The 15,048-nt window shown below is 37.0% G+C and overlaps 1 protein-coding gene across 1 annotated transcript in view; it reads right to left on the reverse strand.

The window, feature by feature from the left end:
* The window catches only part of LONP2 (lon peptidase 2, peroxisomal), a 95,860-nt gene that overhangs the window by 68,674 nt on the left and 12,138 nt on the right, over positions 1-15,048 (reverse strand). Inside the window, exons 4-7 of the mRNA XM_079906587.1 lie at positions 14,133-14,255; positions 11,355-11,518; positions 8,363-8,457; positions 3,280-3,538 (exon numbers count right to left, since the gene is read on the reverse strand). Of these exons, the coding sequence (XP_079762713.1) occupies positions 3,280-3,538; positions 8,363-8,457; positions 11,355-11,518; positions 14,133-14,255 (641 nt within the window). The remainder of the gene's footprint in view (positions 1-3,279; positions 3,539-8,362; positions 8,458-11,354; positions 11,519-14,132; positions 14,256-15,048) is intronic.

Here is a 15,048-nt window from a genome sequence, read left to right on the forward strand (position 1 = left end):
TAGTTAATATGGAGCATAAACATGACTATTCTTCCTCTAATCCACTTAAAATAATATGAACCAAAACAATGGGCCAATATTTAGTCAGATCACTATATTTTCCCAGTTTAAGATTTAAATGTAAACCAAGTCTTTTTTTTTCTTCCCCATCTTTCACCTCATTATCGTTTTAACTCTAAAAGACATATCTTAGGTTGTTTTAAAAATAAATTCCTAACTTATTAGCACCTTACTCCACATAAACAGGTACTTCTACCAAAAGGCTGGAGCTCCATGCATGGGAAAATGGGGAAAGTGAGTGACAGAATCGAGAATAAGCAAGGAAGATAACAGAACGCAGCTCTGTTTTTCCTTGGCTATTTTAAGGCTGCAGAACAGTGGTGCCTACTCACAAGCTGGGGAAAAACAAAACTCTGCATGAACTCTACTTGTGGGCATGTGACCGGTACTTAAATGCCAAGACCTGGGTGTTCCCAAATGCCCACACACTCCACCCCGTGGCTGTGCTATAATCCTCTGCCGTTCTCTCCCCTCCTATCACCTCCTCCAACCCACAACTCTGACACAAGCGCATACTCTGCTCTCAACCCCCTCCCCTAAACCACCACACCCCACGCTCCACCTGCTTCCAAACAGGTTTTCAAACAGAAATTTTCACCAGGCTTTGATAATTTAGTGGGTAGCTGGGTAGTAAGTCCCCAGTAGCACAAGGGCAGATGGCTCTAGTGTTTAGTGAAACATCTGGTACAGGGATGGCTAGTGAGTACATGCTTACCAGCAAGGTGTATCAAAAATCAGGCTTAGTAGAATGAGTCATAGACAAACCCACAAACCTTTTATTTGGCAACAATCATAACCTCAATTCGCACCACACATTTCTTTTTTTTTTTTTTTGCGGTACGCGGGTCCCTCACTGTTGTGGCCTCTCCCGTTGCAGACCACAGGCTCCGGACGCGCAGGCTCAGCGGCTATGGCTCACGGGCCTAGTTGCTCCGTGTCATGTGGGATCTTCCTGGACCGGGGCATGAACCCGTGTCCCCTGCATCGGCAGGCGGACTCTCAACCACTGCGCCACCAGGGAAGCCCCACACATTTCTAAAAAGCTTATATTTACACATATTTTAGGAAAATACACAAGCTCCTTTCACAAAAGACTCATAAAGAAAATAAATTCTCATTTTCTTTAGGTTCAATCCTCTTAACAATAGTCACACACAGGAAAGGATACTCACTTGAAAAAAAGAGAACAAATTTTAGGTCTATCAGTTTCAGTAAAGATTGAAAACAGAGATCTGTTTAAACCCAACAATGCTCATGAGAAGTGGTGGGGATTATGACATTACATACTGCCTACCAGCAGGCATCATAAAAAAACATTTTCCACAATTCTGCCACATAAATTAAATAATAATGCCCAAAACAGGATATTTTAGGTACAATTTAAGAATCAGATTGAATTTTATAAAAAGTCATATTGAAGCTTATAAATCTAAACTTGTCCTCCTGAGAACTGAGAATTAAAATAATAATGAAAGCTAATTTTTATTGAATGCTCAGGGTGTGCTGGGCACTAAGCGCTCTCCAAGCCTTACTGAACAATCAACACCAATGTAGGAAGAAATAAGGACAAATACCTACATGTCATGTGCCCATGACATTGATTTCACATGACAGTAACTCCACAAACTCACTCTCTAAATTCCATCAAATATCACACAATACTGTGCCACAGATAATAAAAGGAAGAAATAAACTAAGACAACTCTGAGTGCAGGAATCAAGTCTCTTGCATGCAGAACACCTCCCTAAAGCTCTGTAGCATAAATCAGAAGATTTAGGTCCTAGATCTAGCTTCTCCAGGATGGGTCCACGATGCCAATTTCTTTACAAAAGCAAACTACAGCCTCTAGTGGCACATGTGAGAATAAGAAAGTCTAGGCAACAAAAACATGATTTGAAATTGCCAGAAAAACTGACCCAAATCAATTCCCTGACCTAATTTGCAGTCCTCATTGCTTATTTACTAAAATCTTGGAATGCTTTTTCTTCAATGCGTAAGAATTGTAAATAAGCAAATAAAAGAGAATAAAAAGAACCATTTTTCATGAAAAAGTTTCTGAAATAGTTTCCCATCCCTGCCTAAGGATTCCACGAATAAGGCAAATGGAAAATAAGATGTTATAAAAGCATCGTATTCTTTTCTTTTCCCTACAATCCAAGTTTAATCCATATTCACCAAACTGTAAATATGCATTTAAATTACCCTTGGCCACTGGCAGTTGTTCACTGCTTGCACTGGCCTGCCTGCCAAAGCCCCCACTTATAACCTGCAATGCTTTTACAACTTTAAGACTGAGTTTATGATCTTGAGGTTAGAAGTTTTATCTTCAGTTTAATAACTTTCTACTCAAAGTTACATGCCTTCTTTTAAAAAAATTGTTTTAACTGAGATATAATTGACATATTACATTATATTAGTCTCAGGTATACAACATCATATTCTTTTAATCAGTTCATAATTTCTACATTTTTAAATGTTCTACATTTTTAAATGTTCCTTAACACATAAGCTATAGGTATGTTTTCTCACAACTTGCAACTATGAAACAGAGGTTCATGCTTTCCCAAAGCATCTTCCGATATGAGCCACTGAGAACAAAACAACGAACATAACATGCAAATCTCATTCTAATAATGTCAGATTAATCAGAGACACAGTTCTTACAGTTTAATGTATTTTTATAGAAAGGGTATCAAAAATGCAAAGCCTTTATTATCTTTTCTCCTTATTATTCATACTCACACTGCAACCCAGCCTCCTTGAAAGAAAGTTTAAAATGCAAACATAATAAATTTGTTATCAAAGATTTCTTACCTCCTCCTACTTGCCTGCTATTGCACTTATTCCTTAAACTCTATGGGTCATTATTTATGAAATGCTATTGGGCCAAAATAAATATAAAAATATAATATTTAATTATAACTAATTTATAATTGCATTCAAATGAGATTCCAGGAAAGCTGAGGCACAGACACCACCCCACCCCCACATCCACCGTCACACAGACATCAAGGTTAGTTTGGGTATACCCTGACGGTAGAGGCTTTAGACTAGCAGGTAAGTACCATAAATGTCCTTTCCATTCAAGGTAACACAAAGAGGCCTTTAAGAAAAAGATATACATTATGCCTTGGCTTTTGGTGGTGCTGGGGAGGGGGGGGTGGCTCTAGACAAATGAAAAGGAAGGAAATCAGAGATTAAACCGAGAAGTATTCTACCTATGTCCTCGAATGTCAGACTGATCACACACGCCTCCAAGTGCGATCCTGTGGAACTCTCGGCCCAGAGTCTTGGCCACTGATCTTCCCACGCTTGTTTTACCAACGCCAGGAGGGCCGACAAAGCACAGAATGGGGCCCTTCAGGTTGTTTTTCAGCTGTCTGACAGCCAAGTATTCCAGCACTCTTTTCTTCAATTTTTCCATGGCATAATGGTCATTATCCAGAAGAATCCGAGCTGCTCGAATGTCCAGACGGTCTGTCAAGCAACCCAACAGAAACAATCTGAGCATGTGGAATTTTTCAATGGGAGAACTCCTTTCCAGGCTGGTAAGAGTCAAAATAGTTTTTTGAAAAAAGATGTGACAAGAACAGGCTTGGTTTCTTCTAAATGAGTCTTCAGGGAGACCCGGACTTGGTTTTCTTGCTTAAAAAGATTTAGTACTTACAGAAATAGTAGACACTACATAATTAAAAACTCAAGGAGTTAATACTCATTTCATTTGGAATGATTTTCTAGATACACATTTCTATGGAGACATAATTTCTACATATTCTATTTGTGCTGGCATTTGTTCTTTTTTTTTAAGTGTTTTTTTCTTATTACAATTAGTTATATATGCTCATTCCAGAAAACCCTATGACACTAATAAAAGGAGAAGGAAATAGTCACCCATAATTTCATTTCTCCCCTAGAGAACATCACTACCTTCACTTCAGTACGTATTATTCCAGATTCTGTGTGTGAGGGGGCGAGTGTGTGTGTGTATGCGTGCACACACGCTTACATACCTATTTTTCAAACTAAGATTATATGGGTCTTCAAGTTTTGTAAAATGTTTTTTCACTTATTACAGACATCTTTCAGTGTCAAATGTGTTGTTCAGTAACAGTTTAGTGGGTACATATTATTCCATTACTTAATTATCCACACTCATTTAACTAATTCCCTATTGCTGAGCATTTAGGTTATCCACAAATCTTTACAGTTATAAAGCATGCTTCACTGTGCATCCCTGTAACTAAATCTCCACATATATCTGTAATTATTTCCTTCAGCTAATCTTCTAAAACAGAAGGGCTGGGTCAAAAAGAAAATTAAGTCAAAAAAAAAATTAAGACATAAAGAACTGCCTAAGTTCTATCCATTAAAGTCTCACCAGAAATCTATGAATTAGGCCCTGTTTCTAGAGCCAAGCTTTCATTAGGTTTACTGATGTGCTTCAGGCTCTGAAATAATCACAGATTAAACACTAGGTCATGGAAGCCAAAAGGAATTCATCAGCTGGGTGGCAGCTAGAGGATAATCCACAGCCACAATACTGACAGTGAAGAAGAAAATGGAAGAGAGAAAAACACACACAAGTCCACTCTTTCAATCAGTTATTTGGAACCCGTTATACATTTTTCCTACAAGAAAAAAAAAAATGCCTTAAATGGTAGTTTGGTTCCCAAGCTAGTCTACAAAAACCCAGGTAAGCTGTAATGTATGTAATTTAATTATAGTACTATTCATTTTAGTCAGAGTCCTGGCTGAGTGATTTGGAAAGGAAAGAATAAAATTTCTTTCCCTTTCCTGGCTTCAGAAGCCAACCAATGAATATATGAATAAATGAAATGTGGAAAGTTTCCTGTTTCATGATGCTAACCCTAACACTAAAACCATAGTAAACAAACAAACAAACAAAAACACTTCAGACCAATTCCATTTTGCACAGCTCTAAATATTAAAATGCTTGTAAATCAAATCTATTCAAAGAGTAATCTACTAAGTCCCAGTGGGATTTATTTTAGTTATGCAAAGATGGTTCAATATTCAGTTATCAACATATTTATTATATCATCATGTCCAAGGAGAAACACCTTCCATCAAAATGTCATTTTGTACCTAAAAAGGCACTTGTTGTACGCAACATCCATTCCTAATTAACATTTAGTAAACTAAGAATAGACTTCTATGTACTTTAGGAAAAAATGAAAATAGTGAAGGAATTTCTTCTAATATGCCACGTAAAGACAATTTTAAAAGTTCTTTCAAACTTTTAAGGAAAGATAATTTCCATGTTACGTACTGTTGTATATCTTTTCTATACAGGATGTATCTTTTCTGAATATTATTTTTAATGATTCAGAATGTGTGTTTCCTATTATGAATAATACCTGTGATTAAACATAAAAAATTTAAAACTTACATGAACATATATTTTTCTATTTACAATTAGAAGATTGAAATGGCATCTACTGGCTCCCTCCATTCAAGATGGAAAATCAACAAACTTATTTCCTCCAACTCGTTCCTCTCTGCTTTCCTTTCTGCTTTTGATAATCTCTACTTAGATAAGCTTCCCTTTACAAGAATTATGAAAGACATTTTCACAGTTTTATGATCTTACTCATAACTATTTAGACCTAAGTCTATATAGTACTGGTTTAGAAGCTCAACATGACTACTTCTGTACCACAATTTACCCATCTTCAGTTCTCCACTGAAATGATGAACAATGAGAAGTGTTTTCGTGATGGGTACATGAGTGCTATGTGTCTCTAATGCTGACCACATCCAGTAGAAACTCTCTGAGCTGTAAAGGAAAAAAAAAAAAAGCTTTGCCTTGTTTTCATATTTTCTTGGCTATTTCAGTGAAGAATGGGAGCTAGCACTCTGCATTCAAATAAATATTTTGCCCTCAACTCTCCACAATTACATTGTATGAACCTGACAAAAATTCCTAGCTACTAATTAATTTCACTTTACAAATAGGACAAGTGGGAAGGGGAGGAAGCCAAGAGCAATTTACTAGGCTACTAATAGCAAATAATAAAACCTGCAATTTTAATATTCTCAGGCCATTATACTATATACACCCTGCATTTCTCTTAAGTCATTAGTTAAAATAAATCCTGAAGCACAGAAAAACATTACCAAAAGAACACCAAAATTTCAAAACAAGACCCCTGGTGTTACCAAGTTACCTAGATGTGCTGCTTCACATTGTGCGCTAGCCCTACTGTCAACAGAGAAAATAACAGGGTTTGGAAATTACCACCACTCCATCAATGACACAAAAAAATACCTATCAAACACACACCAAAATGGAAGATGTTTCATTTCACACAGATGAAATGAAATCAGAGCAGTTAAACATGTAAAGCTTACTTTTTTTTTTTTTTTTTGCTGTAGTAGGCCTCTCACTGTTGTGGCCTCTCCCGTTGTGGAGCACAGGCTCCGGACGCACAGGCTCAGCGGCCATGGCTCACAGGCCCAGCCGCTCCGCGGCACGTGGGATCTTCCCGGACCGGGGCACAAACCCGTGTCCCCTGCATCGGCAGGCGGACTCTCAACCACTGCGCCACCAGGGAAGCCCAAACATGTAAAGTTTAAATGTAACTTTCTTTCCCAGGTCTAAACTAACAGGGAGCAGGACCCTCTCCAAATCTCACAGAATAGGACCACTTCACTTAAAAGTAGGCAATGGAGAGTGAGGAGTTAACTGAAGACGATCTGAACCAAAATGTATTTCCTAACAGCCCAGCTAGATCCAGACAGACATCAGAACTCAAACTGACCAAGTGACAACTAGGGGCTAATTCAATGGGAATGCATGCTCCCCTGCATTTATCTTACTACGGCATTTCTAGAAAATTTTGAATTAAGAATGAAACTAAGAAATTCAGCTTCAGTTTTTCTGGTAAAACACCGTCAACTAGAGGGCAATATTCTGTCATGAATGTAAACATGAAATAAATTAAGAAATAAATTTACCAACATAGTCCACAGCAGCTGTATATACAGTTGCCAAAAACCTAGAAACAACCTACATGTCCAACAACAGGTAAATGGATAAATCAACTACTGATATATGCAGTAACATAGATGAGCTTTAAAATAATTATGCTGAGTGACGGAACCAATAAAAGGGGGGGGGGCACATACTATATCATTCCATTTATATATAAAATTTTAGCCACACACATTAATGTGTTAAGTGAGCCTATCAAAAAAAAACTAATTAATATAGGGTTGTTTTAACCTTAACACTGCCCCAGCATAGTTAACTTAACACAAATATGCTTCATTCTGGGCCCTCTTTGAGACAAAAATAATTTTTTTGAATGCTCAATACCAGACAGCATGGTCCTCTGTAGATTAACCGAAAAGTATTTTTTTTTAGAAAAGTATTTTTTAATATTAAAAATTCAACATCCTGAAATCTAGTATGTGTATCATACCTCATGTGGGGCATAAACGTGCGTTTTAGGGCTAATGCTTCAAAATTTCTAGCATTGTTTTAAATGTAAGAGTTTTATTAGCCAGGATAATATATCTGTTCAATTTTCAAAAGTCAACCATACAGCTATACTTATGCCAAAAGTAGTTCAGGCAATCAACCCCCTGCTGAACTCAACAAACCTTGTATGTAAACTTGACAAAAGAGTGTCCAATAACAGACATAAATTCAAATAAAATGATTCTGAAGATTCTGAAAGACGATTGAGTATATTTCTTACCCCAAGAGAAAATACATAACAAATACATAAGAAAACTGGTATAAAATGCTCCTGATAGGTAGAAAAATTCTACTGAAGGATAGAGAGATGAAAAGAATTTAAACTCTTTAAATAAGTTCTAGTGGGAGAAAAACAAACTTCCAAATGGTAAAACTGTTCCACTGTTATCCTGCCTTTATATGTAATTATTTCCTTTAGAAAACATAAAAGATGTACTGTCTCTAGTACTGAGTTGGCACTTACTGCCAACTACCTCAAAACTGTTTTGTTTTCCTATGTTCCTGACAAAGAGCACATAAATATAAAAGTTTATTGTCTGACTATTGGTATTGAGAAACACATATTTCACCAATTACAGAAAATCTTACTTTCTCCAAAATTAGGCGAAAGGTACTTCCATGAAGCACCTTCTTTTCCTTTTCATCCTAAAACCTACATGACACAAGTTTGGTCTCTAAATAGTTTACATCATGAACTACTATAACAGGAAGTCAATGGGGAGTATTTCAACAGAATTTGCTTGAGCTTCCTGAGTGACAATCAGACCGCAAAAAAAGGTGTTACTTTGTTTGCTCACCAGTTGTACTTTTGTTCCAGGGAAGTTCCACCATAAGTTCTAAATAATTTCTAGTCAGAGCATATTCTGGCATCGACTGAGGCATTTTTTTGAGCCTGTGTGGAAAGAATACATAGCAAATCTGTTCAAGAACACAGAAAAATTCTGTAAAACAGAAAAACCAAGTATATCTCCCTTTCATGGCCAGATATATCATGCATTTTTGGCTAAACAAATCTGAAAAAAGTTTTAAAAATCTAGTTAATAAAATGATTATTTTGTTTTAAACAGATACTTGCAAACTGGTGGGGAACACTATATGTGATTCTATCCTTGAAATATGGCCTTATCAGTATCAGTATCTCACAGGGAGGGCCTAAGTCACACTTACCCATGATTTACTTAAGTGCCTAATCATGCATAATACAATAATTACATATTGTTTTGTATCAGAGATGAAGTCAGCTCACCAGATATTTAATAAAAAAATGCAACTTCCAAAATATATGCAGTGCGTAATAAGGTGTTCTGCACACAACAGATGTTCCGCATTTATTAACTAATATCAGAGTCGATATAAAATATGCCTCAACAACATTTATATTCTTAACTGTGAACCTCAGAAGTCAAACCTTCAGTTACCAAGCAATCAGTTAGGTTGATTACAATTCACTCATAAAAGAAAATGCAATATAGTTACAACGTTTCAAGTATGGAAAGGAAAAATGGGTTTTCTATTTAACCCTGAGATTATCCAGAAAATGTAATCAATCCATGTACCCTATCCTGTCATCAAGGTTCCCCTGTACTTCATCTTGTACAAAGAGAAAGTGACAGTCCCTACCCTCTAGAGTTTATAATCTAAGGAAGAAAATAGTAACTGAATAAACATTATTTCTAAGAAAATATGGTCTTTGTTTTTGGCTGCATTGGGCCTTCATTGCTGCGCGTGGGCTTTCTCTAGTTGTGGTGAGCCGGGGCTACTCTTTGTTATGGTGCGGTGTGTGCGCTTCTCACTGTGGTGGCTTCTCTTGTTGCGGAGCACAGGCTCTAGGCGCACGGGCTTCAGCAGTTGTGGCTCACAGGCTCTAGAGCACAGGCTCGGTAGTTGTGGCGCACAGGCTTAGTTGCTCCGCGGCATGTGGGATCTTCCCAGACCAGGGCTCGGACCTGTGTCCCCTGCATTGGCAGGCGTATTCTTAACCACTGCGCCACCAGGGAAGCCCAAAATATGGTCTTAAGACTGTGAAAAGGAATACTACCTAACACCATACAAAAAAATATACTCCAAATGGATTAAAGACTTAAATGTAAGACCAGACACTATAAAACTCTTACAGGAAAACAGGAAAAACACTCTTCGACATAAACCACAGCAAGATCTTTTTTGACTCACCTCCTAGAGTAACAGAAATAAAAACAGAAATAAACAAATGGGACATAAACTTAAAAGCTTTTGCACAGCAAAGGAAACTATAAACAAGACAAAAAGACAACCCTCAGAATGGGAGAAAATATTTCCAAATGAAACAGACAAAGGATTAATCTCCAAAATCTACAAACAGCTCATGGAGCTCAATATCAAAAAAACAAACAATCCAGTTAAAAAATGGGCAGAAGACCTAAATAGACATTTTACCAAAGAAGACACAGATGGCCAAGAGGCACATGAAAAGATGCTCAACATCACTAATTATTAGAGAAATGCAAATCAAAACTACAATGAGGTGTCACCTCACACCAGCCAGAATGGCCATCATCAAAAAATCTAGAAACAATAAATGCTGGAAAGGGTGTGGTGAAAAGGGAACCCTTCTGCACTGTTGGTGGGAGTGTAAACTGATACAACCACTATGGAAAACAGTATGGAGGTTCCTTAAAAAACTAAAAATAGAACTACCATATGACCCAGCAATCCCACTACTGGGCATATACCCTGAGAAAACCATAACTCAAAAAGACACATGTACCACAATATTCACTGCAGCACTATCTACAATAGCTAGGACATGGAACCAACCTAAATGTCCATCGACAGATGAATGGATAAAGAAGATGTGGCACATATATACAATGGAATATTACTCAGCCATAAAATGAAACAATAAAATTGAGTTATTTGTACTGAGGTGGATGGACCTAGTGTCTATCATACGGAGTGAAGTAAGTCAGAAAGAGAAAAACAAATACCTTATGCTAACGCATATATATGAAATCTAAAAAAATGGTACTGATGAGCCTAGTTGCAGGGCAGGAATAAAGAGGTAGACATAGAGAATGGACCTGAGGACACAGGGTGGGAGAGGGAACCTGGGGTAAAGTGAGAGTAGCATCGACATATATACACTACCGAACGTAAAATAGTTGGCTGGTGGGAAGCAGCATCACAGCACAGGGAGATCAGCTCGGTGCTTTGTGATGACCTAGAGGGGTGGGATAGGGAGGATGGGAGGGGGGCTCAAGAGGGAGGGGATGGGGGGACTTGTGTATGCATATGGCTGATTCACTTTGTTGTACAACAGAAACTAACACAGTATTGTGAAGCAATTATACTCCAATAAAGATTTATTTAAAAAAAAGACTATGAAAAGGCAGTTGCAATAGTGGTCATGTTTGATAGCATACAGTAGGTGGAAGAGTTGTATCATTTATACTCAGCATTTGAGGAAAAGACTAGTGAAAGTGGTGTTGATTCAGGAGTATTAAGAACATTTTGAGAATCAGATTCTGGTGGAAGAATGAAGAGGAGAAAGCACTCCACAGATCACAGCTATCACCTGAGAATTAGGAAAGCCATAAAGACAAGAAATATAACAGTTGACAACGGAAAGGTAAGATGAATAGAGTGGTCCATGACTATACTAAACTTAAGAAAAGGAGAAAGATCAAAGAATATGAAACAAATGACTCAGCTTTGTAATGCAAATTGGCAGATTCATTTCCATGAGCAACAATTTTTAACGTTAATAAGCAAAATGAAAATACTAGTGAACGAACAGCTTCTACAATTTACCTTTTTATCTCTTTGACGCAGACTTTGTGGGCCTGGTCTGGCATACTGGATGTTCGTATTTTTTTCTCTAGCATGACAATGTCATCATTGTCTTCATCCTCATCCTCATCTTCTAAAGTACCTGGGATGTGTGTAATCCTCCTGATAGGGCGTATTGCTATAACCTAAAGCATAAAGTAGAGAAGTAAAACCACATGTCAAAATAAATTGGAAACGAAGTATCCAGCTAGACATATACATTTTTATGGCTAGAGTCTAAATCTTTAGGAACTAAAGTTCAGAAAAAGTAGGACGCACATGCACATATGGAGGGAGCAGGATTTAAAAAGCAGACCAAGATAAGGTGGACATGATTCTTCCATATATGCTAACACTACCAGCATGAGACAAAAAAAAAAAAAAAGCAAGGAACTGGCTACTAGAAATAATTAAAACATCTAACAATTGTCTTTTCTTGAGCTACTACTGCAGCCACTATTTTCTTGATAAACTTATGACCACTTAACCATTTGGCAACTGAATAAATTCCATTTTGCCCCCTACACTACAAAGTTTCTCTCTAACATCTTTAATCTTTCCACCATTGCTTCTATTCTGTTTGTCGTCAACAGACAGAAAAGTCCTCCTCCTTTCAAAATATTTTATCTTACCTCCGGTCCCTTCCAGTTATACATTATTTAATTCCCTTGTGATATTCTGCTTTTCCAACAAGAAGCTTTAACCACCACTTCCCCCTTCCTACCAATTACTTAGTAATTTGTACTTTGTACTTTGGTTTTTGTCTCCATTGTGCTGAAATCGTTCTTTGAAATCCAACAACATTCTCCTTTGCCAAGTCAAATGGTCTTATTTAAGTTCTCTTTCTCCATGACTCTCTATCATATTTTAAAACTACCTGCTCTTTTGAAATTCTCAACTCATTAATATCATGAATCAACTCTAGCCATTACTGGAGCAAAATGGTATACTGGTATTGAATTTACACTTGATCTTAGCCAAAAGGCCGAGAAGCAATGGTATTGAATTTAAATGTCTCGGAATTTATTTTTTAACCTATGAAATTACCTATTTAATACATTCAAATATATAAAGTTAAAAACATAAAACAGTAAAAAAAAAAGTTATTTTATAAAAACAGAAATATTAAATACATACTTTTATTCTCGCATTAAGTCATTAGCAAACAAAATTAATAAAATATTTTAAAGTATGAAAAGCTAAAAATAAAATATTTAAGTGAGATTTTATAAAAGCACATCGATTATTTCATTGCTGAGACAAAAGTACTGTTTTATGCAATTTTTCCCCAGCCGCTAAAAGAGAACTTTGAACTCTTCGGGGAATAGGCAAGGAGACAGTTTTAGGCAAACTCCAAAAATTGTCCTCTGATTCCTACATTTTCAAGTAACAGTTGCTTGTTTGATAATTTTCTGGAGCAACTTTCTTTTTAAGCAATGGTAATATTAGTTGCTAGCAAGCTGTAAGTTTTCTGTCTCCCAATGCAGAGTGTACACTGGCTTGTCCTTTTGCACAAAATAAATAACTGAGTTGATCTGATCTCAAGCAGATTTCTGGTGTTTGCTTTCAATGGCATGGTATTCTAGAACACCAACCACCAGATGAGCTACTCCCATCTCTCTCATTCTCAGCCTACTTTCCTGCTCCTTCTTTAGTCCCACCAGGGAGGAATCCTTCCCGTCTGCTCTTCTGTCTCCACAATGTCTTCTCTTCAATGGAGGAACGCTTCTGTGCTGATGACCATCAAATCTGTAACATTATTTTCAACCTTCCACTGAATCTCCAACAGCCTTCTGGTTCTCCAACAGCTTTCTTAGAACCATCATCACTCTTGTCCACATCAAATATGTTTTCCTGATCCTAACTCTGCCCACACATAACAACAGTAAAACCAACAGCTCAAAGTAGTCTTCAGACAGATCGCATCTTCCATACAAATACACAAATCAATAGAGAAGTGAAGGATTATTTGATAATGGTGTTAGGTCAAATAAAAAGGGAAAAAATATAACTGCTATCGTTACCTTATTAACAGGGCAAAATAAAATACATATAGGTTAAAAAGTTAAATACTTTTTAAAAATCAACAAAAGGAAAACTAAAAGGAAAGTGGATATTATCAAATCCCGGGAGGATAGAGGACTCTAAGCTTAGAAGAAGGGAAAAGACTAACAGTTTATATATGAAAATTGAAACTTTTATAAGTTAAAACAAAAAACTTTTATAAGTTAAAAAAAAAAAGTCAGCCAAAAAACTTTAAAAAGTAAAAACAATTAAATTTTTAAGAAAGCCAAATTATGGCACAACACACTGACACAGTCCTTTTAGGAAACAATTCTGTGGTATGTTCTTAATACTGTATACAATGAAAAAAAGTCATACTCAAAGACACTCATCGTGGTTATTTGCCAATTTTTAAAATACTGAAAACATCACACAATGTTTGGCAGAAAGAAAAATGGCTTAGTAAACTATCCCTTTCAATGATTACCAAAACAAAAACAAAAAATGAGAAAATGTCTACATGCTTAAAAGGAAAAAAAAAAGATCCAGACAAGGAGAAGTAGCAGGGGGAAACAAACTAAAATTCAAAATTGTATCAGTAACTTGAGTGTAAGAGACAATGAACTTGTTTCTTCTTGTTCCTTTCTTTATTTATTCCCCCATGTTTTTTCTTCAAAAAAAAAAAAAAAACCCTGAATCTCACATCACACAAAAACAACTAGGAACCTGAAGAAATGGATTAAAAGAAGCATTTACCCGCTTATCATCATCTTGCTTGTGTTTTCTGGTTTTCTGAAGTAATTTCAGGCCTTCGATTTGTCTGACAAGCAGTGGTATGGTCATCTTGAACCGTTCCTCCAGACTCACAGCATCTAAAATCTGAGGAAATGTATAGCATCTCTCTCTCAGAAACACATGCTCCAAAAACAAGGCAGTCAAGACTCATGACTTAAATTGAGTAGAAAAGACAATTCTATCAATATTCACAGCTACACTATGGTTAACACAACCAAATTATCAGCAAGGTAATCTGACACATATATCAGAATCCTAAAAAAAACAAGAATAGGGCTTCCCCGGTGGCACAGTGGTTGAGAGTCCACCTGCCAATGCAGGGGAAACAGGTTCGTGCCCTGGTCCGGGAAGACCCCACATGCTGCGGAGCGTCTGGGCCCGTGAGCCATGGCCGCTGAGCCTGCGCGTCCGGAGCCTGTGCTCCTCAACGGGAGAGGCCACAGCAGTGAGAGGCCCGCGTACCGCAAAAAAAAAAAAAAAAAAAAAAACACACAAGAATAAAAATACCTTGAGTTTCCATTTAAAGATGAAGCCTTATGTATTGTTCCAAGAGCAAGAACAAAACACATTTTATGTCAACTCTTTCTGGGAATTATTCTCTTAAAGCCCAGTCTACATATTAGGTCTATACAAACTTTAGGTTCAAAATATTAAATTTTTACATACACAAGAGACTAGGAGCACTTTTAACCAACCTCCACTAACAATTTGTCTGAGTGACTAATACTCTCTGGTCCTTCAGTAAAATACCCTTGCTAAGCCTACAGCCATGTCACTCTCTAGAGCTCCTGCCTTCTCTGCTCCTACCAGCTGAACCGAATTCTTGTGTTTAAACCCAGCCTGTCTGCATTAGTTGCACTTGCTAGTATAATTGTTA

Source organism: Stenella coeruleoalba (assembly GCF_951394435.1).
Source record: "Stenella coeruleoalba genome assembly, chromosome: 20".
Classification (NCBI taxonomy): domain Eukaryota; kingdom Metazoa; phylum Chordata; class Mammalia; order Artiodactyla; family Delphinidae; genus Stenella; species Stenella coeruleoalba.